General features: G+C 37.5%; 1 protein-coding gene across 3 annotated transcripts in view; it reads left to right on the top strand.

Moving 5' to 3' along the window:
- KCNT2 (potassium sodium-activated channel subfamily T member 2) overlaps window positions 1-25,389 on the top strand; it is a 153,854-nt gene extending 128,465 nt beyond the window's left edge. For 2 of the 3 annotated variants that reach the window (XM_050900900.1, XM_050900899.1), the window contains 6 exons: window positions 4,999-5,100; window positions 7,988-8,071; window positions 9,497-9,625; window positions 16,758-17,058; window positions 20,399-20,483; window positions 25,278-25,389. In XM_050900900.1, coding sequence (XP_050756857.1) covers window positions 4,999-5,100; window positions 7,988-8,071; window positions 9,497-9,625; window positions 16,758-17,058; window positions 20,399-20,483; window positions 25,278-25,389 — 813 coding nt within the window. Of the gene's footprint in view, window positions 1-4,998; window positions 5,101-7,987; window positions 8,072-9,496; window positions 9,626-12,505; window positions 12,527-16,757; window positions 17,059-20,398; window positions 20,484-25,277 lie in introns of all 3 variants that reach the window. The other variant, XM_050900901.1, reaches the window with a different exon arrangement.
- Window positions 25,390-26,229: the final 840 nt, after the last annotated feature.

Raw genomic sequence — 26,229 nt, 5'->3', positions numbered from 1 at the left:
TTCTTCCCTATCTTTATTAATTTATTGTGCAAATGTAAAGTTGTGAATATAGGTTGGAAGCTGAACAGTTAATTAACTTCCTATCCAAACTATGCTATGCTGAAATAGAGGTAGATAAATTACCTTAAAGAACATTTTCTTCATTGCTGTTGAAGTTGCCTGCTGTTGATATTTCCCACTCATTTCATCTTAACATTTGCAGGGAGCACTTCACAGGTGGTGCTGTAGTTCATTTGATGTTTCAGAACTCCCTCATGCAAAATGAAAGGCAATTAAAAACTCGAGTAAAAATTATCTAATGCAGTCAAATGTACAGTTGATTGTTATTTCTGCATTAAGCACCTCATTTGCAGAAAGACTAAAAAAGTCAGGCAAGTTGCCTTCAGGTAGCACTGAAACACACATGCAAAATTGACTTTTCAACCTAATGGGCTGCAGAAGAAAGATACGCAAATCAGAAGTCCATCTGCTGTTGCAGCTGCAACTTTCCTCATTTCAGAGACAAATAAATCTGAACACCAAACTCAGCACTGACGTAGGAGAAAGCAATGGCCCTTAGACAACAGAGAAAAGGAAAAAAGAAGCCACCCACGGTCTAAACTTAAAACTTATGTTCTCCATTTGTCTTAGATAAGAAAAAAATGAGGTAACCACTCCCTCTTTCTTGAAAGAAAGGGTTTAGAATGTCTCGGATAAGAGTCACACTTTAGTTTTCTATGATTTTTTTATTTTCCCAAGTAAATATTGCAGGTGTTAACTGAAGGATAAAAATTCTAAACCTTTAGGTGATCATTTTAAAATATGTGCAAACTCCTATATCTTTTAATCAAACCAATAGTGTGATTTTGTATCTTCCACAGCAATAAGCACATACATGTTAGGTGAGCGTAAATCTGTCTGGGATGGCCCAGTATATTTGCAGTGATATACACAAAGCCAGGCTGCTTTTTTCACCTTCAATTAAGAACAGGGCATGCTGTCTCCATTTGTTTTTAATATTGTTCAGGTTTTAAGCAGATTTGAAGTAACATTAAGTAATAGCATGCAGTAATGATATATGGGTTATAAAAAATAGATTGGTACCTCTTAATTGGTGTAAGTCTTATTTTAGATGAATCTCTAATGATTTACATCAGCTACAATTCTAAAACTGTATAAATAATTAGCATACACATTTGGCTGTTGAACTGATAGGTTTTTAGAAAGCTGTTCCAGATGAACAACAGAAAATGAATCAGTTCTTGCCAAAAAGGTAGAACAGAAGCAATTAAGAACACATAGTCCAAGATATTGTAAACTGTTCTAGAGGTGAAGTGTTATCGATCCAAAATCCCTTATGTCGAGAAAGGTACTGTAAAGAGCTTTCCATGCCCAGATTTCTAATCAGTCTTATATCTGACATGGGCAACAACTGACATTTACCAAAACTAACAGTGCACTGACTGTTCCCTGCAATAAGCCACTACCTCTGTCACCTTTATATGTTCTTGCATGACCCCCAGGCCCCGCCCCCCCCATATCCTTGTATGTTCATTAAAGCAACTTTGCATCGTTTGTACACAACAGCATGGCAGTTCCCATATTACTGTCTATATCAGAGGAGAATATATTAAATCAGGATGGGCCCTAGATCTCTTTCAACCACTGGCAGAGTGGCCAAAACAGGGCTTCAGGTTAGTTTGGGGTTGGTACTTTGTTACTGGTATCATAGAATTAGCTGTTACGAAGGAATAGGTATTTATTTAGAAATAGTAAAAAGATAAAACCATGATAAAGAACCCTAAAAAGGATTTGACACAAATATAAATGGAGGTAGAAAAGAGGGACATAAACTGAAAAGCTTATGAACTTGACCTTCTAGGGAGATATTCTCTGGTATTCTGACAATATGCAAACCCAAAAGGAAATAATTAATTAACTTCAAATTAAATGGCCTATATGGAGGAAGCACATGCTAAGAACTTCTCAAAACCACAAGTGTACACCTGTTATTACTTAGAAAGAAAGCAGTAAAAATTCTGAACTTCATGACTTGAGCAAAGCCACAAACATAGGAAGACTGAGGATGAAGTAAAGATCTCCATCTATTAATAGCGGTGTCTTAAAATGTCGTCTATATATGCAAAGTTCTACAGGATGCACTCATGCCATGATCTTTTATTTATGTTCCTAGAAATGATCTATGATTTTCTTTAAGTATTTATATCCCCTTCCTCATGAATTCCAAAAAGTGTCAGGGAAGGAGCTGCTGGGCATCACACTTATCATGAAATAAAACTGCTGGGACATTCTGGCACATTTCTGGCTTCTATATCCTCAGTATTCTCTGGGAAGCTAATAAGTCTGCAAGTAATAAAGCAGAACTCAATGCAAAGTGCCTGAGTAAAAATTGTATTTCTCACAAATCTCTTTTAAGCAAGAATAAGGAAAAAGCAAGCCTGTAATAAGAAATAGAAGGAAACAATGTAAGAAATTTAAAATAAAGGGGGAGAATAAATTTCTAAGCTTCCATTTTAAAATAAAACAAATAGGAACATCCTTATGTTTATCATCAGAATTTTGGATAAGAATCAAATTATTCCCCAAATATCTCTTGCCTTATCCCACCTTTCTTGGCACAAAACCAGAATCTGCTGCAAATTTCTCTCAACAGATGGAAGGATAAACATAATACCTGAGTCACATGGTAGGAGGATAGTCACTTCACAGCCAATTCCCTATAAAATATTTTATGGCATGCATCTAAAAGGATTTAATGTAACATATGTTATAATATGCATGTAGTTTTAATTTTGAAGTATTTGTTGTAAAACAAATTTTTTCCATAATTCACACACAAGTTTTTATTCTCAATAGCAATTGAAGAAAAATATCTTCTACTTTGACTGCACTAAAAGAAAAGCACTCAAATATATGAGATCAAACTACAAAAGAAATACATAAGTTCTTGTTTCTGTGGCCTACACCAATAAGCACAATAGTGTGCTTATCTAGGTAAAAGTGTTCTTTGTACAATTAGACTGCTTTCTTCTTCAACTATCAGAAGTACACAACATGCTAGAAACACCCCTTTGCTGCTCAGCCATCAAAGCATGTGTGTGTGTGTGTGTGTGCATATGTGAGAGCATGAGTGTATAAGCATGTATGCATTTCTTATGGAGAAGAAACTCTAATACAAGCCAGTAGAATTTGGTCAGAATATAGAGAATGTTTGGAACAAAAAAAACCCTGAAATAATAATTATATTTTGTTTCCTTAAAAATTTTGAAACCCCTTAAATCTGAAGAGCTTGACAGAGTGACATTTTATAAAGAACAGATTAACGTCATATGTTTAAGAGTTATTTGCTGTGTATTTTTATCTGGAGAGGAAATTCTTTTTGCGTGACATCTTTTTCAACTCCAGTCATATGAAGCCACAGAAATCAACAGGTACAACCAGACTGTCCAACAACAACAAACAGGGGTTAGAATGCTGCTGTTCAACCAGACCATTAGTTAGAGCAGACTGCCCATTTGCATATAACAGAATCAGAGCATGGTTAGGGTTGGAAGGGACCTTTGGAGGTCATCTTGCCTAAGGCCCCTGCTCCAGCAGGGCCACCTAGAGCCAGAAGCTCAGGACAATGTCCAGAGGGCTTTTAATTATCTCCAAAGAGGGAGACTCCACAACCTCCCTGGGCAACCTATGCCAGTGCTCAGTCACTCTCACAGTAAAAATGTGTTTCCTGATGTTCAGAAGGAACCGACCGTATTTCAGCTGGTGCCCATTGCCTCTTGTCCTGTCCCCTAGGCACCACTGAAAAGAGCCTGACTCTGTCTTCTCTACGCCCTCCCTTCAGGTACTTATACACATTGATGAGATCTTCCCTGAGCCTACTGTTCTCCTGGCTAAACAGTCCCAGCTGTCTCTCAGCCTTTCCTCATAGGAGAGATGCTCCAGTCCCTTGATCATCTTCATGGTGCTTTTATGGACTACCTCCAGTAGCTCCATCTCTCCTTGTACTGGGGAGCCTAGAACTGGACATAGTACTCCAGGTGTGGCCTTACTAGTGCTGAGTAGTGGGGAAGGATCACCTTCCTCAGCCTGCTGGCAGCACTTCTGCTAATGCAGCCCAGGACATTGTTCGCCTTCTTCACCACAAAAGCACATTGGTGGCTCATGTTCAACTTGGTGTCCACCAGCACCGTCAGGGTCTTTTCTGCCAAGCTGCTTACCAGCCAGTCAGTCCCCAGCATGTACTACTGCGTATATGTGGTGGATGTAATTGTCTCAATTCCAAGACACGTAACATTTCTGTACTTTGAGAACACATCTTATTCTTCATGACATCTCTGAACTGAAAGCTTGATATTTCCTCTCTTCTTAAAATAACAAAATCACTTCCAACCTGTAGTTTTGCTCTCTGATAACTGAAGGAAGCACATTGCGGTATGATCCCTCTGCAACTGAGACGTGATAAGAAAAAGGCGTAACTATAGTTATGTTTTTCTGCATCCCTTCCCCAGAAGCATCAGAGCAAGAAGTTTCTACCCCAGTCCATGTCTGATCCCATCTCATCCTCACATTCACTGAAATACTATTTCTTCCGTTTTGCATCAGATTCTGTTCATGTTTCGTGTTCCTGTTCCTAGTACACTTTCTGGACCTGAATGAGAGTCCACTGTCAGCACCAAGGAGTTGGAGCAGGAATAACAAAAGCTTTGCTCTAAGCAGAGTTGAAATCCCTCAATCTTTTTTAAAATGATCTGGTAGAATATGCCCATGCAATTTGAGATGTGATGATTGAAACAACACATGCATTAAACAAAATCTTTCAACCTGAAAAACTGTAAGTACTGAACAAAGATGCTACATATTTGTAGAAAGAAACTATATTGAGAGTAAAGGGATTTTACACTTTTGACCTCTCTCAAGGTAATATCAATTTGATGTTTTTATTACAGTCCTTCCAAAACCAGCACTAAAAGTATTTTCTATTTTTTAATTCCTTAACAGAAAGAGCGGGAGAAGGGATCTAATCTGGCATTTATGTTTCGACTGCCCTTCGCTGCTGGCAGGGTTTTCAGCATCAGTATGTTGGATACGCTGCTTTATCAGGTACTATGAACAATAATGTGACTTATCTTAACACAGACATGCAGTGTTACCACCTATTTTATTGTACTTAATTGTTAGATGACCCTGTTTTCCTGCATGTAAGCCATTCATGTGCATGTCTGTACCAGGAACAATCAAAGGCAAAAGATAATGGAGCATGTTCCACACGACAGTACTAGCTCAGTTATCAACCCCAAAATCACCCTGTCCTTGCACAAATTCTGTTGTTAAACCACATAATACTGTTTGTGAACCTCTCCAGAGTTAAATAAGCGGGATAGTTTTGATAAGGCCTACATAAAATACAGATTATACAGACTAATAACGCTTGTACTCTGCAACAAAAAGGCAGTGCCCATTCCCACGAAGTAGTGTCTCTAACCACGAAAATCAACAGAATTACTTTTTTGAGTAATTCATCAGTCATCTGCATTTGCTGATAGAGGCCTCAATTATTTCATTGTGTCCTGTCCTCCTACTCATGTCGACTAGACCTCCAGATGACCAGTCATCATACCTTGAAGTAACCCATTCTGGCCCTCACAAGAAATATATGCAGTGGTTACAAAGAGACAGTGGGGGAAGAAAAGGCAGCACTGAACTTTGTTGCTGAAGAATCCAGGACAGAGCTCCTCATGCAAAAAGAAGTTGATGACAGTCAGTGGGGATAAGGGAAGGGCAACAGCCTCAGACAGTTGAAGAAACAATATATCAGAAAATACGAGGTCAGGACAAATGAAGGTAGTAGTTGCTGGTTTCAGGGTGGAAAAAGAAGAGACTATTGCCCTCGCTCCTCAGCAATGACCACCTTTCTGCACACCCTGATACACTGGGATGCCCAAGCAGCAGCCCCCAGCACTAGCCTTTAAGGATGAAGGTACGCAGAATAAGCAGCAACACCACCATGGCCCATATAGTCTGCTCACCGAAGCAGCTACCTACTTTGCCTATACCTAGAGGTAGCCTGTGGATGCTTTTGTATTCAGGTGCTAAATGTTCTTTCAGGGAAATTAGTTTCCTTGGTAATTTGGTGCATGAAAGGTGTTCTTTCATCTCAATTCTGCTTCCAAATAAATTCCCTGAAGGCAAATTCAACATAAATAGAAAAATTCCTGGAGCTAAGCTTTTCTCAAAAAGTCATTAATACAGAAAACAGTCACGTATGTGGACAGGTACCAAAAGCAGATCAGCCAACAGATGTAAAGCCATTTATCAAATTCTAGATGTTTTAGAAATAAATGTATTTGCTTATAAAACATGTTTTTAATCGTGTCGCAGAATATCAACATCACATATGGCAAAATTTTTTTAAAAAGTAGATTAAGACACCTATATAGAAACAGATCTGTCATCAACAACTCCTGCCAGCACATAAGTAACTTCAATATTTTATATTTGTTCCTAGACATGATCAGTCATGCTATGACTTGACAGAGTAAAACCATTCACCAGGAAGTGTTTAAAACAAAAAAAACCCCACACTCATTCTCACTCAAATTCCACCCATTCTTTGTTTGAAGTCCTACTGCTCAGGTGAACTGTCATTTTTCTAGAATTATCTTTCTTATTCCAAGTTATAATTACTATGACAGCAAGTTCTCTCTGTTGTTTTTCATGGTCCCATCCTTTTCTGTATGACATCTTTTTCTTCTGCATACAAGGAACAGAGTAAATGACGTGGGAAACGGCAGGGTTCATCTGGTGCTTCCTATTTTAGGCCAAAAGAAAAGCCTTCGACTTATCTTTAGGACACTGACTGAAAAATGAAAACTTGGTCTAGCAAATCCTTGTGAATACACTTGGAAATCTAATGATAATTCCATAGCATAAATGATGCGGCCAAGATAACAAATAGGTGAAGGTTACAAAAAATTTTCTTATTTTCAAGAAGATGCTCATTGGCATTTACCCTGTCACAACTGGAAGATTACCAGTACAAAAATTAAAACAGTTGAATCACTATGTATGAAATTAAATCTGTCTAGCTTCTGAGTTTAAACAAATTCAGATGCTATAACTCTAAAGGATTTATATAACACCTTTGTAAGGTATTTCCTTATTAAAACTTACTTGCTAGCTCCGTATTTGCATTAAGCCAAAAGAGCTAATTGCAAGTTGTGTTCCAACAAGGATTGATAGCCTGCCTTGAATGCTGCCCTACTACACCTAAGAAGAGGTGGCAATGAACAGTCCTACAGTTAGCAGAGCACCCACATGGCCCTCTGTTTCTAGCAGCCCAACTCATAAGGAGGAGAAATATTTGTGCTTTTAGCTGATCTAATGTCTGTTCCTGGTCTTAGCCTACACTTACATTTAGCTTAATTTCTACCTTTTAACCAATCAGCAAAACATTTCTGTTAGCAGAGCAACAAGCCTGACCTAAGATAAGGCAGATCAACCCTTAAGAAAATACATGGATTGGTGAAGGCAAATGACTTGTTTGAATTAAAATAACAGTAGTCTCACCTTAGTATTACCCACTACTCAGTGCTGCAGACCCATCTAACATACGACAGCATTTCTTTTGCACAGAAGAGTTCATTATTATAATTTCACACCTAATAAGGCTAACACCTTACTTCCATCGATCTTACGTCTACATTCATCTTCGCTTTCATGGTGCCTTATTATGCCTTAGTCTCTTTGAATCCTGTATGTACATTGCATGCATATGCAGAACCAAATAAGAAAACTTATTTTATGAAAGTAGATTCAGCACAAAGAAAGGGATAGCTATTTCTACAGTAATTAAGATACTTAAAGAGATTGACTGTAAACACAGATGTACAATTTCTTTGAAATACACACGTGGTGCTAATGGTTACTTGCTCATCTGTTCATTAAAGCTTTTTTTTCTTTTCCGTCTCTCCTGTTAAAAATCTTGCAGTCATTTGTGAAAGATTATATGATTTCTATCACAAGACTTCTGCTGGGACTTGATACCACACCAGGATCTGGCTTTCTTTGTTCTGTAAGTTATTTAAAAAAAAAAAAAAAAAAAAATTACAGAGTATCAGAGAAGATTCCATACTGTCTGCAAAATACCTCTACTTTGTTTGTATGGCACTTCCTTTTGTGAAAGTCCAAGAAAGGCCACCTGTTTCCTTTTTCACCAGGGGAGAAGACAGGAAAACTAGATAGAAAACATACCCATTTTTAGTTACTTCCATAGTAAAAAACACCTCCCCCCCCCCCAAGAAAGCACAATACATTCTATAAAGCACACAGGAAAATAGGAAAGACAAGAAAACACAGGAAAAGTGCATTTTATATGAAATAGCAATGGCAGTTCAGCAACCAATTTTAAAAATTAAGTATATAAAAACCAGGAAGCACTACTTATATTGTACAGCATGGCTAGCACTTACACGCAATGCTATTTCACAACACCCATTTCCATCATAGGCAATAAAGGGCAGAACTGGATTTTACATAAAGATGTATTAAATGACTTTAGTTCAGGTGTCGAAGTTCAAAAGTCATCTTGTTATTATGTATGTCAATATTCCCCAGTGCAGAGTTTATTTTTTATATCTATTTTTTATATGTATATACACACACACATAAAAAAATAAAACCATAAAAAATTATTTTTTATTAAAAATAAAACCCACCTTTCTGTTTTCTCCCACACCCATCACACCCCAGGTGGCAAACAGATCAATAGAAGTTGAGTTATTTACCAGTTGCTTTCTGGGGAACTATAAAGAACTGCAGGATGTTGTTCGCAAAAAGGAAGTTATCAATGATGGTTTAAGAAAGATGTTTAAATAAAAACAGTTATGGATTTGTTGGTCAATCATTAAGCTTTGTTACAGTGAATGCAAGACAGCCGAATCTCTGAAAAGGGGCTCACGTATCTTGAAACAAAGCTAGTATAATAGTAATGAAATACTTGAGATTAATTTAAGACTTTCTTAGGCCATATACGCTTAGTGTATTACTTCCCCCCCTACTCCCTTCTCCCCAGATATTCAGCCTGCAGTCTAGCGAACAGTTATGTCTGCATTCAAAATATTTGCGCGTTCTTCAGTCTGTCCATCACCAGTTTTTTACTGCTGCCGATATTTAGTTCATTCTTTTATATTTTAGTCGCATATGAACACTGGATGAAGGATGCCATGTAAGTTTTTAAGTAATCTGAAAACCAGAACAGAAGTAATTTCATAAGACTGAACCATTTGCACTGCTATGTCTCCCAAACAGGGAGAGAACAAAAGAAAGTGTCTACAAACTCAGTAGAAGTTCCAGATTTGTTGTGGAGCAAAGGTGCAATACTACAATATGATCATTACCAGCTAGTGTCTAGTTTTAAATTTTTTTCAAGAGTAGTATAGTGAGCAAGTGATAAGCCCTCAAGAGTTAAAAGTCCTCCTTCCTATTATTATTTGTTCAGATGAAAATCACAGAAGAGGATCTATGGATTAGGACATATGCCAGACTATATCAGAAACTTTGTTCTTCTACAGGAGACATTCCAATTGGAGTCTATAGGACAGAATCCCAAAAGCTTACAACATCTGAGGTATGTCAGTTTATTATATTGTTCTTTGGATTTGATTACAGAATATACAACGTTCTTTGGTCCTCATAAGAATGGGAACCACTTATTTAAAGAGAATTGTGAATGCCGTATCTGCAAATGCACAGAATTCCAGTAACTGACTGAAGGTCTCCCTCTGCTGACACGTATATGGTCACATTAACTCAGGGCTCGCATTCAGCCCCAGACTTCACGAATACCCAGAGCCAGTCTGCTTACTGACTTTCAGTCTTGTGCTTGCCCACAGAGAACTGACTGATTGAAAACAAGGGGTAGCTCAGGCGCAGGACAGGACAGGCTAGGATAGCGAGCGCTAGTCTGAACTGGCGTGCTAATGGCAGTATCCATAACAAGCTGTATGACCAGGTCCTGTACCAGGCGTGACAAGAATATCAACACTGTATCTCAAAACAGGTGGCATTTCAGTATTCATGTGAATTTCTAACTAGAAATGAGCAACAAGAGAACAAATTAATGTTATTAAAAGTATTGTGGGATTTCTCTAAATTTAGCTGCCAAACAGTGGTAATTTTTTGTATATATGTATTTATGTGTCTGCCATATAAATGTATACATTTCTCCCTATAGAAAGAATGACAAAAATACTTTTTTCTGACTATTTAACATACATTTTTTTGTTTGTGCAGCTTTTATTTCTGTCATGTATAAGCCATTTGTTTACGTGATCATTAATACTGCCATCTCATTAAACCTGGCTCAAATACAGCTCTAAAATGCAACAGTAAACAACAACTTTCTCCTTTCTTCTGAAATACTCATAGTTTACTGATTTCCAAGACAGCCAATTTGTATTTTCTCTTCCATATTTCAGAAAAATGTTATAAAACATTAAGCCATGTAATGCTTAACTGCAAGATTTGTCTTGAAGGAAGTACAAACATTCAGTTAAAGTTAATTTAAAAATAAGGGTTAAAAAAAGCTATGCAAGATTCCACCAGGTTCACTGGTGTCTCTCTTTGTGGACCGCCAATACCTCTACAGGTGGCTTTTACAGCTTAGCCGGCAGACTGTGCCACTGCAATAATGTCAGCTGAGTTTTTTTAAATATAGCAGCATTAACATAATCCATCACAATCATTCCTTGGAGAAGAATATAGGCAGCATCACTGCTGGCATACAAAAAAGTCTGTCATAGCTTTCAACAAAACAGAAGACATGCCAGATTTTAAGAATTCATTAAATAAGGATAAGTAAGATAAAATTCATGGCAATGCTTTATTCTCACGTTCACAGCTGGCTATTTAATTTCAGGTCCAAAAAAGAGAATCAAGAACAGTTGAACTGTGAGCATAAAACATATTGTGAAGAGTGCATTTTGGTGGCCTGTTTTTTAACTTTCTGCATTTTCACGTGCTTTCAAACATGCAGGCTGACTGGCAAACAGCATCTGTACAGGGGAGGGGTAACTGTAAGAGTAACACTCATATTTTTTACATGCACTTTTTTCTTGGCAGGGGGCGGGGTAAGCATACACACTCTAAGTCTTCTGAGGCAAGCTTAACTGGTAAATTAAAGATCTTTCAAATGTTTTTCTGAAAACAAGATTTGGGACCATCAGTCACTTAACTCTAAACTCCTGATTTTAACATAACATTGGGAACCTCTTGAGCTTGTAAACATGCAGCTGCTCAAGTGCTTGAATACTTGATCAGACCAGGCCCAGATTTAGTTTAAGATAGTTATTGATTATCTTTTACAAGCCACTGTCCAATAGGTAAGAGGAGTTCTACTATTACTTCCTTCCAGCTTTCACAGGTAATCTCCTGAAGAGTTTGAATTAAATCAGGTAGAGGAAAAAGCGGGGGGGGTAAGGGAAATCTCCTAGTTAAGTTTTCAAATTGTCAGGTACTGGACTAATGTGGAAGAGTGGCACTGTCTTTGTTTATTAAGTGAAGTAAAAGCATTTGTTACTCTTTTTAAAAAGCTCAAGGCTCTGAATGGAGACCCCCAGTGGTATTTTCACACTTAAGTACTTCAGCAGTTTCTTGTTTAGTGAATGAGTATTTGTGAAATCCTTCCCCCTCTAGAGAGGGGCAGCGGAATCTTCCCTCATCTAGCTCTTCCCCAGAATACAAGAGAGCAACATCTAGCTCTGCTTCTGTGGTCTTTATGGTTAGATACCTGCAAATGCAGAGATGCTGAAAGCTGTAATCTTTCTGCAAAGTGTTTCTTTTGAAGTTAAAGGAATTTTCAACTAATTTCACTAATAAAATAATATTAGTGTGGGCTGTTATTTTAGCTTTTCAATATATTAAGCCAGAAACAACTTTAAAATACTGTTGGATGAGATCTTTAAAATGGAGGTTAGAGAAATGTAAATTGCTATTTTTCTCAGGAATTATGAACTTCTAACCATAATTTGAAGGTTTCTAACTCAGAACCTCCAATGTGTATATCAATTTGCGTTTAAACAGACATATAAAACTTATTTTATTGCACCTGGAAGCTGTCAGTTAATGGTTAACTTGAGTCACAAGAACAAAATACGCCAACATTAATATTTCTATATGTACGATTTCTCCTTTGACACCCCCTTTTTGTACTACGCAGATGAGAAGCCCTCACTTCACTCTGACAGATAAATATAATTCCTTTAAAAAGAAAGCAAATTTTCAGTGATGTAGTTACTAAATAACAAGCAAATTTAGCCAGCCTTTCAGTGACCTGCACCTATGGGTCAAACCATTTCCATTTCATAAAAAAAAAAAAGAGAGATGAAGTCTTCCTTACTACCTGTGTAGCTGATTTTCTGTGGTTCCTGTTAAACAGTCCATGTTTATCTCTTTAGATTCACTTCTGTTTAAATTGTCTTTTGTTTTCTTTTTCCCCTTCCTTTGTCAGTCACGAGAAACAGCTTCACAAGTAAGTATTTGCTTATTGTCTGCCTGTTCCTGGGTGTTGTGGTTTAAGCCCGGTAGGCAGTAAGCACCGCACAGCCGCTCGCTCGCTCCCCCCACACTGGGACGGGGGAGAGAATCGGAAGGGTGAAAGTGAGACAACTCGGAGGTTGAGATAAAGACAGTTTAACAGGTAAAGCAAAAGCTGCGTGTGCAAGCAAAGCAACATAAGGAATTCACTCACTACTTCCCATCAGCAGGCAGGTGTTCAGCCATCTCCAGGAAAGCAGGGCTCCATCACGCATACTTGGGAAGACAAATGCCGTCACTCCGCAAGTCCCCCCATTCCTTCATCTTCCTCCAGCTTTTATTGCTGGAGCCATATAGTATGGGATATCCCTTTGGACAGTTGGGGTCAGCTGTCCCGGCTGTGTTCCCTTCCCAACTTCTTGTGCACCCCCGGCCTATTCACCAGCAGGGCACTGTGAGAAGCAGAAGAGGCCTTGACACTGTGTAAGCACTGCTCAGCAATAACTGAAACATCCCTGTGTTATCAACACTGTTTTCATCACAAATCCAAAACACAGCCTCATACAAGCTACTATGAAGAAATTTAACTCGATCCCAGCCAAAAACAGTACAGTGGGTTAAACCCTGGGAGTAAAATCCTTATAGGAAATGAAACTATGCAATGGATCATCCTTAAGTAAATAAAGCTTAAAGCAACATTGTTCTGGACACAAACGTCTTATTAAAAATCTGAAAGCTGACAGACTGGGACTTTCAAAAAAGCCCAATGGAATTTGGTCCCTATTGGGCCTGTCCCTATTGAATTCTGAAGATAACAGATCATCTTTGCAGTCTGGTGAAAGCCTTGATCCTAAACACCTTAAATGCTAATTGACAAAAATCCCCAAGTTTATCATAAAAGGAATATGTGGCTGTACTTAACAATGGTTCAGACAGCTGTTGGAGCAGAAAAGCATTCCTAGAACGCTAGATGGAATTAAGGGCTGTTGGTATACAGAACAGTAAAATTATTTTAACATAGAACTTACAGTTAGTTAAAAATAAGGCATTGCTTCAGAATAGTATAGATGAATCTGCACATTAAAACTGTTCCATATTTTACACTCTCAGCTCCCAGGGAGCAGCAAGGCAAGGGAACAAAGATCCAAGAAACTAATTGATGTTTGGTGGTGTAGTGCTGTTACCACCATACTCACAGCTACCCTGACCATCTCAAATATGAACACTAGTGTGTTCGTGACTACATTCCCGTTCCTGCCACGTGTTGGCCAGCCTGAGCTAGTGTTTAAATAAGGGTGTGAAACATCCCATTAGAGCACCTTGCCTGAGTAGAAAACCCCCTGTGGATCACAGATGTCCAGCGGCACAAGTGAGCAATCACACCCATTTGGGCACACAGTCTGATACTTGAGATGGGAACCTGCCTTTAAAAAAAACTCAAAAAACCCCTGAAACTTAAAAAAAAAAAAAAGTTTAAAGGCAAAAGTTTCTTCACTTAATGTGTGACATACAGATTTTTCCCCAGTAAAAGTAGCAGTGATTCTGTAAAGACTTAACGTGCACCTTGGTACTTTCCAGAGATTTCACCATGTTTCTATTTTAAGGGATCTCAAAAAAAAAAAAAAAATACACTTCATAAAACATAAGATGATCAATTACTACTATATAGTAGAAGTGACATCATATCATCAATTATGCTTCTCATACAGCAGGTTTACAAGCTATGCAAAAAGGAAATTAAATGAAAAGAAATTAAAGCAACCAAACCTCAAAATAAATTAATGATAGTTATGAAAGTATTTTTAAAGGAAGTTTGAGACTGATTAAAACAGAGGGGGACACACAGAAGTACTCTGCGCTGAGCTTTTATCTTCTATGTATTAAACAGCTGCCACTGGCAGGCACGCTTTTGTGCTGCCTTTGAAAGAGGGTTTGGGTTTCTTTGGTTTTGCTTTGTCTTTAAACAGTTTAATTTTTTCCTCCTGCATACACTGAAGGGCCATTCTGCACACCTTTCTCGATAGGCACCGTAAAATCGAATAGTCACCTAAGTAAATATTTATCACCTTCATTTATGGTTTCAATTCACCTATCACAGTGTTTCAAAAGTTCACGCGAAGGATTTACAGAATCAAAAGACTTGTTCTTTTACTTGGCCTCTCCCAATTAATCTCTGGCTCAAAAAATGTGACTTACCCTCCTGTAATAATTAGGATGTTCGGTCTCTGCCTTTCCAATACTACTGCCAGCAAGTCCAGATGGCTCTTTTATCAAGAGTTGGACAAGGAAGGCTACCAATGCAGACAGGAAGAAAGGCAAAACAAGACCATCCTTTATGCTCAGTTTGTATCAGATTTGTTCACACCAAATAGACTCTCCCTATCCATTATCATATGGAATGTGCTTTGCCTACCTTAATCCTTACTGTAAAATACATGCAAAACCAAAATGTCAATGTAAAATAACAAAAAACAACAACAACAAAATCAAATAGCATTCCTATACACAGGGACTCATGGTTCTCTTATGCCCTACCCAAAATAACATCAGCTGAGTCAGTAACAAAACTTCAAAAATCATGTAATTTAAAAAAAAAAAAAAACAAACCAACAAACCCTTTCTATTGCAGACTAAGCTGAAGAGCCTCAATAAATTAGTGGGTTTTTGCATGAGGCTTATTGCAAGATCCTAGTCTAGAATATTAAAAATGTGATTTTTACTGGAGCATATTTAGTGTTCTTTTTAATTATTGGGTTTGATTGATTGATTGTTTTGTTGTTTGTTTGTTTGGGGTCTTTTTTTTTTTACATAGATAAAAGCTAGTCTGTGCAAAAGGGAAAAAAATTAGTATCTTTCTCACACTGTCAGACTTACTTACATCAAATATTATTTTATGGACTCCAGGAACCTTAGATTCTGTGCAGGACAGGGTGGTGAGCCTTCTAAAGAAAGACTATATTCAACACTGATGAGATCAACAGAATCTTGCTTTCAGATTTTATATTAATGGGAAAAGGCCTTTAGAACCTCAGTAGCTCTTCAGTTAAATTTGCTTTATTCACTGATCACTTCCAGCATATTGTGAAGTCTTTCTGTTCTTGGGGATTCATACAAACTGAGCCAGCTCCACTTTAAGTCGCCTTTGTTTTTTACTTCATTTATTTATTTTAAACACTCAACACACTGAAATCAGTCACCGGTAACTTGGTAATACGACTGCACTGATACCAGCGAGGGCTTCAGTATTTCAATATCAATAAAAGACATGTTTCAAAGATCACAACAATAGCTCAGGATTATAAGGAAGTAGTTTTGAAACTAGAAGCTAGAAGTGTTAGTTAAATGTAAAACAGACATTAAAACAATTTTGAAGTTATCTTTTGAAATGTTTCCTCTTATATTCCCTATGATCTTTTTGTATGTTAGAACTGCATATGTAGCCCATCCACTTGAGTTCTTTCAGTACTGCTGCATGCGTATACTATTGGTCATACTTGGGTGGCATGAAGAAAACACAGCAACAGAGGGCCAGATTTTAAGTCTGCTTGTTTTTGTTACCGTATGAGTAAAAAAGCAGCATTGCTATGCTTTAAGGTAGGAATTAATGACCTCATTTGCAAGAGATGCCCTGAATCACACTGAAGGCTAGTGCATACGTCCCTACTTTCAGCCGCAGAGGTGTTCCAGATATTATGTGCTGGAAGGTCAAAAATGCCTGGGAATTTGAGAGACAGGTAACACGCACATTCCACCTGTGGTCTTAAAAGAGTACTCAAAACGGTGCAGCCAAAGTTGAACTATTACTTAATGAATCCACAACATACATCTAAAAAGCAGTTACAGAACTTGAATTTCTAAAAATATGCAGACTAGAAAGAAAGTGGAGAAGTCATTCAGAACAGATTCCTAGATTCAGGAAAGGCAGTATCAGAAGGCTAGAGTTGTTCTTCTCAGAATCAAAATGGAATCAGATACTAAATAACGCTTAACTGCTTTTGCACTTGAGAAATGTATTTATATCATAAATAAGCATTTTACATAAAAAGTCAAAGTCTAGTAAAGGGTGCTCAATTCAGGAACACTTGCTGAGTACGAACAGCTGAATCCCCTCAGCTCCACTGCAACCAAAACACATGTTCAACTGCACTGTTAAAAAGAGGCGAGAACATCTTAATCTGCTTCCATTTTTTAAAGCCCTTAATCTCTCTTGTCATTTTCCTTTCAAGTCTCAAATCTCTATCAGTGTGGAAGAATGGGAAGACACTAAAGACACCAAAGAACAGATTAGTTATCGTAGTAATCATCGTAACTCAACATCTAGTGATCAGTCTGATCATCCCTTGTTACGACGAAAAAGCATGCAGTGGGCCCGACGGCTGAGCAGAAGAGTACCAAGACACTCTGGTAAAACAGCTGAGAAGATAAACCAGCAGCGGATGAACCTTTACAGGAGGTCAGAAAGACAGGAGCTTGCTGAACTTGTAAAAAACAGAATGAAGCATTTGGGCCTTTCTCCAGCAGGATATGGTATGATTACTATAATACTTTAATAAAAACATTAGTATTATGCAAGATGAACTTATTTTTAAGAACTGAGGGTGCCATAAACAAAATACTAAGTTTATGATAATGGTTTTTGTTTTGTTGGTTTAGGGAGTTTTTTTGTTTTGTTGCTTTTTTTTTTTTTTTACTGAGAGAAACTTGCTGGAGTGTTCTTAATCAGTTCTATTATCACCCATTCCTATTTTCAGATGGAAAGCCCAGAAGGCAGCATGTCAATCACATTTATATTTAGCACATGATATGTGTGTGCAGAATATATAAATATTCCCCTGTCATTGAACAACTGCGCCATATTTCCACAAACTTGTTGAAATCTAGATGAAGACAGAACTGTTGTGAAGTTCACTCATATGTCAAGGTGGGGAGTTGTTTATATGTGAAGGATATTGCATTTTCCCCACAATTTTTAAAATTAATGCCAAAGTGTCACATTAAAGTAATGTTTATGAAGCATGTGAACTAGGTCTTTAGATGCCATTTTTATCCATCAAGTCCTTCTCCAGCAAGGCTGATGCTGGGTTGCTTTTTTGTTTGGGTGGGTGGTTGGTTTGTTTGTGGTGGGTTTTTTTTGTTGGGGTGTTTTGTTTTGTTTTTTGAAGCTATTGACAAGAGCTCTGTAACACTCTTTTTAATACGTGCACCACAGCTGCCTGGGTTGCCTTTCTACGGCCTTGGCTCTGTAGCATGTTGTGTGGAAACCCCCAGCACTATGGGTTCCAGTTTTCCTAGAAACACCAAGAATTTCTAGATCCCAGCTTACTTGTCTGCATAGTAGGTCCAATCTGGAGCTTAGTGCTTTCTACTTCAGAAGCACCAACACTAGGGTTCCCATACTCAATTTTCATTTGAAGAATCTAAAATTTGCTGTTTTACAAATGTGTTACTCTTCATTTTTCAACACAATTATTTTTAAATTTGACTTATCCCTAAAATATCCATTAATTGAAGGTAAATATAGTATTTCCTGCAGAATGGATATTTTTATTTGTCCATTTTAACTACACACATTCTTAATGCAGAGTCAAAACATCTTTTGACACCAATAGCAATGTACTACCCAACAGTAGTTTTTATTGTTGCTATTGATACAAAATCAACTTAATTATGAGAGAAGGCTGCTACAGAAAACATGGTTATAGTTTTGCTCAATCTTTACAAATTAGATATGTAGATACAAGGTCTTTATCCCACACTCGAACTGGATAGTTACTATTCCTGCTTTCTTTGTGGATGCTATATGACTCTCTGCAGGAAGATTCAAGACTAAGTATTTTCCAGGATTGACACAGGCCACAATAACATTTGGTCAACCACAAAGAAGTTTTGTAAATTTGATTCATATTTATACTACTAACAAGAAAACTTTGTTGTATTCCTGCTTTTCTTTTAAAATCCTGGTTAAAAGCCAACAGTAAATGTTCATTTCATTATTTAAATTTAGGAAGATTATATACCATCTGCAGAACAGCAAAATCTTGATAGGTAAATGCTTCACCTGATTACATTTACCTGCCCCGATTCCGATTTATAGATTTTCATGATCACGTCCCTATTTTCCCTGTAACAAGATGCACCTCATTATAAAGGAAGCTTCTACTTTTACAACCCCAGGAACACTCACATTCTGAAAAAAAAACCCCAAACCCCTCAAAAAACCACAAACCAGTTTTGTACATGCAGTCAGCTGCAAACCTGGGTTGTCACATTCCCACTGCCATCTCTCCACCCTCCCTCACATTCAGAAAGAAATTTCAGAAGCCTTTCACCCCCCTTCAGAGCTATCTCACTCCCCACTCATCCCACTACATATTAAACATGGAATAGAAACTTTTAAATCTCCCTGTTCTTTCAAACTAGCAGGAATCAATCATGCCAGTCAGCTCCCTGCAAAAGTTAAACATACTCCTTAGTACTCTCTCTCTGCTTGTGCGGGGAACAATGAAAAAAAAAAAAACAAACAGGAAACAAAAATCACAGCTACTTATATATCTCCATGTATGGGGATGATCTCTAAAGCCAATTTCACATCTTCAATGTCCTTTTTACACTGATAACCTAATAACCTCTAAGACCTCCAGATTTAAATTCAATTAACTGTGAATTTATTTAAGTCGACTGAGACACAACAGTTTTGACTATGCAAGCCTCTAGCAGAGGTGTGATGTTAGCAGGGTGGTGCAGGTGCTTGTATAACTAGTTACAATACTTTGCATTGGTTTCACCTTACAGAAATAAGCTGTATTGTAAAACACCATTTTAGCTGTATAATTGCATCTATACTCAGAGTCTATGTGAGCTTACCTAATTGTTTTCTGGATAGAAGTACTTATGGTGGTGCAAATATGTGATACAAGCCTGTAGAAAAATGACGTATACTAGAAAATACCCAATATAGTGATTTTCAACCTGCAGACAGTATATCAAGAATACTTCATTAACAAAAGATTTAGGAATTGCGTTGAAACTAGAATGGGGCTGTTCTCTTTCAAATCATTTTCCGTAAAAAGCTAAAGAGAGAAGTTAACACAGAAGCAATGCCTCTCCTTTTTAGTCCTATTAAATTGAAACTAGTCTCACTGCAGCACCCCAGGAAGCGTACCAAGAGAAAGCTACACAGAAGATACTGTAATGACAGCTAGGTAAGTGTAGCGAGACTCGACTAGGCAAAAACTATTAAAAAAAAAAAAAGAGATTTTCTGTCAGCCTTCATTTGCAACATACCATTAGAAGAATAGTTAAAAATACAAGAAGGAAATACCAATTTCCATTTATACAGCAATCACATTTCAACCCATTGGCACAGGTGATAAAAGGAAAACACTTACTAGATAAATAGGGAAAGGGAAAAAAGGTTTATATTGACTAAATCTGGAAATGGATGAGAATGCCATACACCTGCATTTAACCTTGCTTATCACTTGAACTCAATGCCAAGTGAGGACGGAAGTCCCTACTTCCCACGTACTAACATAAGCTGCATGACAGATTGGTAAATTACACTAAAATTGGGTTGCATTCACAATTGCTATGACTGAAAAAAATGCAAAAGAACATTTTTAGAACATTCAGAAAGAAAACAGGTTATTTTAAGAGCTGATAAAAGATGCTGTGTCAGATAGTTCCAGTTCAAGTACAGTTGAAAAGAAGTTGCTAAACTTCTTTGAAATCACTTTGACACCTGACACTTTTTGACAGCTCTATGAACCAAAGATGATCTTATATCAAATTAATTTGTCAGAAATCATACTTTCCACTATTTTTTTGTAAATATAATTAATTTGGTATGGTTTTTTTTGTCCTCTAGATGAAATGAATGATCATCAGAACACCCTTTCTTACATCCTGATCAATCCTTCTCCAGATACAAGATTAGAGCTGAATGATATAGTGTAAGTTAAAGCAAAAAAACAAAAAACAAAAAAACCCCAAAACACAAGACCTGCAAAATTTATTGTTTGCACTTCCTGCCTGAATTTATTTTATTATCTTTCTGCTGGAAAAGAACCTCAAACGTTCCCATGCACCTGCAAAAAATAAAAATTAATATGGAGACTTGTATTTAAATAGACACCTAATTATACATATATGTATATATTTGAAATACACATAAATATGTAATACATATGTTAGTAATGCTCTTACCTCCTTATTCTCTCATCCTCCTCTTACTCTGTGTATTTAAAAAATAATCTAGCCAAGTCTGCTGGATAGCTTCACAGAATTAATATTCTCATTAAATTCTTGCTTATAATTTAGCTACCCAGTCTTAATAGAAAGATTAACCCTTCAAAATCAGTGTTTTCAAATGGGATTTTATTACATGGATTCAAAGATCATTAAAGCAAACAGCAGTCTTCCCCTGAGTATCATGTGATATTCGTGCTTAAGATAATTCATATACAAATGGCAGGACCTTAACACAGGAAATTTTTTCACTTGCTTACCAGGAATTTTGCAGACTACATGAAAAAAAAGTGAACACAAATTCGAACTGTCAAGAAAGTTTTGAAAGTCAAGAATTTTAGATAATTATCTGGCATTGTCTCATACTGAAGTCTGATGTGATTGCTGTGTTCAGGTCCTGAGCCATTTCTGTCTCTAGCCTCTCCTGCCTCTGCCTTGCTATACTGACATGCCCCATCTGCTCCATGGTAAAGAAACCACGCAGCCCAGTTGTGCGAGGTCCTCCACATCAGTGCTGACCCACCTCACTCCTTGCTCACAAGGAGGAAAACTGTTTGAAGTACTAGCCCTCCTGATACTAAAACAAAATCGTCGTAGTGCTTTGTAGCAGTGTAGTGTATGAAAAGCACAGCATATTAACTGTATCAAACAGCAAAGGCATTTATCATAAAATTTGTTGAAATTATTTGGAATACTATTTTCATTGTTATGGAACTCCACAGCATGATGCGTACTAATATTTAACCTGTAAATTCACATACTGTTACCTAGTCTGTCTAGGTGGACTAGGTATCCTGCATTCCATTTTTCTTTTTTTGCAAAAACAAAGGTACTTGGCAATCCAATATTGCATAATTTTGCAGTGGTACTGAATTTGCAGTGTGCTACCTACACATATTTAGCCTGTAAATGCACATACTGTTACCTAGCTTGATGTATGTTCATTTCCTGATACTTAATGAGTGGGCCTGTGTCTCAGCTTAAGCTCAGACTTTTTTTTTTTCCCTTCTTTTTAAACCTGACACGAGGAACATGATCTTTGTATCTGGATAACAGTTAATGCTTCAATAACCCAGATCACTACTTCATCTGATTATAGTTCTCTTGACTAGGCAGCCAGTTTACCCTCATGCAATGGGGGATTATTAGTGGAGAGGCAAGGAAGAAGAGGTTGTTCTCTTAGTCACAAATCCCAGAGCAGGTAAAGAGCTTTTTTCTGTTTGTCCTTCCTACTGACAAGCTGGAAGGCTAGTCTTTCTATATTTTTTTTTCTCCCCTTCTCAATGTATTTTGCAGACCTCCTCCAGCTGGTTACTCTTCCATCACACTTGTTAGCTGCACTTTTATGCCAATGTGGCTTATTCTTATCCAAACCACATATTTCTGTGCATATCTATGACAGAAGCCAAAACATGTATTCACTTTAAGTCCTATAGACGCAACCTTCATTCTCTGATTTCCTATGCTTATACCACTTTAAGTCTTTTGCATTCACTATGATCTCTTACATTTGTGGGTATATTAGGTAACCTACAACCCTGGGCAAGCATATGAGGAAATGTTCTCAGCTTTTAGAGATAGGTTGCACCCAAAGCAGTATTCGCAGCTGTTGGTTGCTCAAAAAGCTTTCTTGTTAGTCTTTGCATTAGCTTTGCAAGTTAATGTTTAGTATCTTGACCTGATGGAGCTTAAAGGACAATGATCTCACTGTCTTTATTGAACAATTAAAACAAAAGCACTTACACGTCAAGTAATATGTTCAGACTTTGCCTTAATAACTCCATATTTCATCTAGCCTATTTGCCTTAAGAAGCAGGTACTGCATAGCAGCATTTTCATTCTATAGCCATGAGATTTTTGTACCAAAACATTTAACATTTTGACTCTCAACAGAGCATGATGTTCTTTTTCTATCTTGGAGTTCAGTACTTGCAAATGGATCTTGCAGTAACACTCCTTGTTCTCTTTCATTCCAGAATTAGTACAATACATTCTGTTGCTAGCACTAGCCCTCTCCTTATTAAAAAACCCAAACAAACAAAAAACACACAAAAAAACCCAAACCCCCAAAACCCCCACCCCTCCAAAAAACCACAAAAAACAAACACCCCCCCCAACCCAAACAAAAAAAACCAAACAAAAAAAAACCCACAAAACCCAACCAACCAAAAAAAAAAAACCCCAAACCCACAAAACCCCACTATTGGCTGTTTGTTCCTTTGACATGTTTTGGGATTTTTTTCTGGAGATTAACACTCTCCTTATTTGCTCTGAGGCTGGTGTTGATGATGCCCTATAAAAACATCAAATTCAGAGTTGCAATTTCAGTTCCAAGCGTTGCAACTGGGAGTTCCAAATTTCAGCAGTCTGCAGTAACAGCCAAAGATCACGCACAGGAATTGCTTATGCAGTACTGCTCCAGACATGCCTAAGGGACGAAGGTGACCACGGAGATTTGGCAGCTGTGACATCAGGCCAGTTGTAAGTCCTTGAGGCTCTAGCAGTTGTTTATCATATATTCAGGTACAATTTTATCAATAGTTTATCACTATAAAAGTCTTGTTCATTTTTACTTAAGGGATGCTGTGATTTACTTACTACAGAATTATTTGTGATGTAGAACTTGTGAATTACATATTTCAGGTACAAGTCTTTTGTTTAGTTTACTCTTAAAAAAAAAAAAAAAGAAACACCTGAATTTTCTCCCCAAATCTAAGAAAACCTATTAAAAAAAGAATCAAGCAAGAAAAGTAAGATTTTTTTCATGTGTTTAAACATGCTTCATTTGGATTTGATGAACAGAATAGAGCAGACTCTTCCACTACTCATCAGTTTCATTGGCTGGATCAGCAAAACAAATCAGTTGTCCTAGAGTAAACATAAATATCAGATGTTATAAACAGAGGGTAATAAGTCTGACTTTAAACAAATAGATACCATGAGAACATTATCTAAATAGGAACAGTACGAGTAGATTTTTTTAATCCCATATTTAAGTCAACTGTTTTCTTACACAAATAAGTTCAGCAGCAAACTCTATGAGAGAGAGAAAATGCTGCTATTCTATTTTAGCCCTGACAGCAGGAGAAACATTAACGAAGTAAGAGAGGCAGGTGGTGTTTCCAAATTGCGGAGACAAGGCGATTCTCTTGGGTATCCACCATAAAGCCAATGTCCCACAGACTCAGAAGCTCATGCTTTGAGGAGCCATGAACGGTCTGTTACTAGGTGAGCTGAAAACAGATACAGCAGTTCTGTGGGAAATACGACAGTGATTGCTCATACACTTACAGAACCTGTTAGTTCATTTCATCAGGATTTTCCATTTCACATTTTGTTGAAGAATTTTTCAGGCTGTTTTAGTTAAGTCTGGGGCAAAATATACTCATTATACTCAATGGTAGAAGTTCATGGCCTGTAAAAACAGAAACTTTCTTCAGGACCACTGCAAAGTAATACAGCAGATCTTTATAAGCACCACACAGCATGCACACGATCTCTGAATATTTAAGCATTTTCATTTGGCTGATGAGGAGGAGGTGGACAGACATGTGGCGCCAAGATTTCTGAGGATATGAGAGAAAGGATTCTTCCACATTTCATTTTTCTGCATTTCATTTTTCTTTTTTTGGGGGGAAGGGGAAAAAAAAAAAAAAAAGAGTCAAAACCAGGATTTGAAATAAAATTTCCAGTGGCTTCAACAGTACTTCTCACTGGGATTGAATCTAGTTGTCTGTCTTCTCTTTGGGAGCATAGTGGTGCGGGAAAGCACTGATTGATAGTTCAGAACACTGAAATGTTAGTTCTGCAGCAGCACAAAGCTGCTACTGTGTCAGTGCCAAAAGCTGTCTCAGATCAGATAGTTTGTCACTTGAGACAGCTGACAAAACAGTGCAGAATTTACACTTACAAATTAATGAGAAGCTTTTCCATCCTTATCCTAAGAAAAGCAGTTATTTTAAACATCTCAAACAGATTCAAACTCATGAGGCATTTTCCTCAACTATTCAGATCTACTAGAAGTTCTTAGAATAAGGGTCCATCTCCAGACTGTCAGCCTACACCAAGATTATCAACATCAGGCTTTTTATTTATTGAGCACGGTGACAAGAATTATCTATTGTTTTCTCACAAAATTCTTTTAGAAATGACTCTGTGGACTGCTTATCCCTTCTTTAAGGCATAAAGAATAAAGGAGATGCACAAAGAAATACAGAGGTACTGGCAAAGGAGCTATCAGTCAAAATGAAGGTTTAGCTGTGCCTAGTACATACACATATGATGTCTAGGCAGACAAAATGTGAAAAGCTTTATTATTAGCATCTAAAGTGAGTGATGTTACCCAGGTGTCCAAGCTACCCAACAGGAACTAGACTAAGCACCTTCAAAATAAGTCTCTAAGTCTTCCTCAGATCTTTTCAACATTACAACTGTATGCACTTATTTTATCCTTGCTCGTGCCAGGTCTTTTTAATAAGAGTTATAATTTCTTTTTATAGGTACTTGATCCGACCTGATCCATTGGCTTATGTTCCAAATACTGCACCCAGCCGAAAAGACAGCTTCTGCAATACAGTGGGACAAGACACCAGGGAGGAAACACAACTTTGATATATAACTCATCACAAAATTAAGAGACAATTTTATATACATGTTGTTTCCACTAACCATTTTGAAAACTGAGTGGTACATTTTATTCAGACTTTGGAAACAAAATGACAGTGGGTAAGTGACCAAATTTAGAAATGTGGTGTCTAGAAACTCTGATTTAAGGGACTGTCAGGCTTGTGGCCTGTTCAATATGGTAGTTGAACTTTGTCAGCTTAACGGAATTATGACACCTCTTACTGTTTAACCAATATGAACAAACGATTTAAAAAGTGACAGATTCCATCATGTGTTTTGCTTAAATGCTTCTAAGCATATTTATCAAGGTGACAGCATGTCAGTGACTAAGCTTCTGACCTACATCAGTAAAGATTATCTGATGCCCATAGAGAGACCATGCATAATTTGTAGTAGAAGAAAATATGTTAATACCTAAAGCTGCCAACGAGGCTTTGCATGTCAAGAATCCAGCCTTTGAAATAATTTTCAGTCTCAGCCTGTCACCCATTTATATTAGAACAGGCTCGTTTCAGTCCCATTTTATCCTCCAGGACTTGAGTGTTAGTTCTCTGGGTTTACACAGATCAGGTTGAATGACACAGCCTACTCATACCGTAGAGGTTGAGGTCTGAGGCATAGCCACTGAAAGATCAGCTCAGAGGAGCCCACCTGGAGGAAAGTCCCCATCATCTCACACAGGCAGCCCCCCACATTTGCAAAAACTGGGACGGTACTGTCTGTGTGAAGCTGCAAACAATGGTAGCTCAGGTGAAATATAACCCTTGTAACCTTAGTAAGTTTGTCAATAGAAGCCTGAATAGATTATGATACAAAAGCGAGAGC

This window comes from Gymnogyps californianus, chromosome 8 (assembly GCF_018139145.2).
Source record: "Gymnogyps californianus isolate 813 chromosome 8, ASM1813914v2, whole genome shotgun sequence".
NCBI classification, from domain to species: Eukaryota; Metazoa; Chordata; class Aves; order Accipitriformes; family Cathartidae; genus Gymnogyps; species Gymnogyps californianus.
The sequence above is the reverse complement of the archived record's forward strand: the minus strand, read 5'-3'. Positions and strand labels throughout refer to the sequence as shown.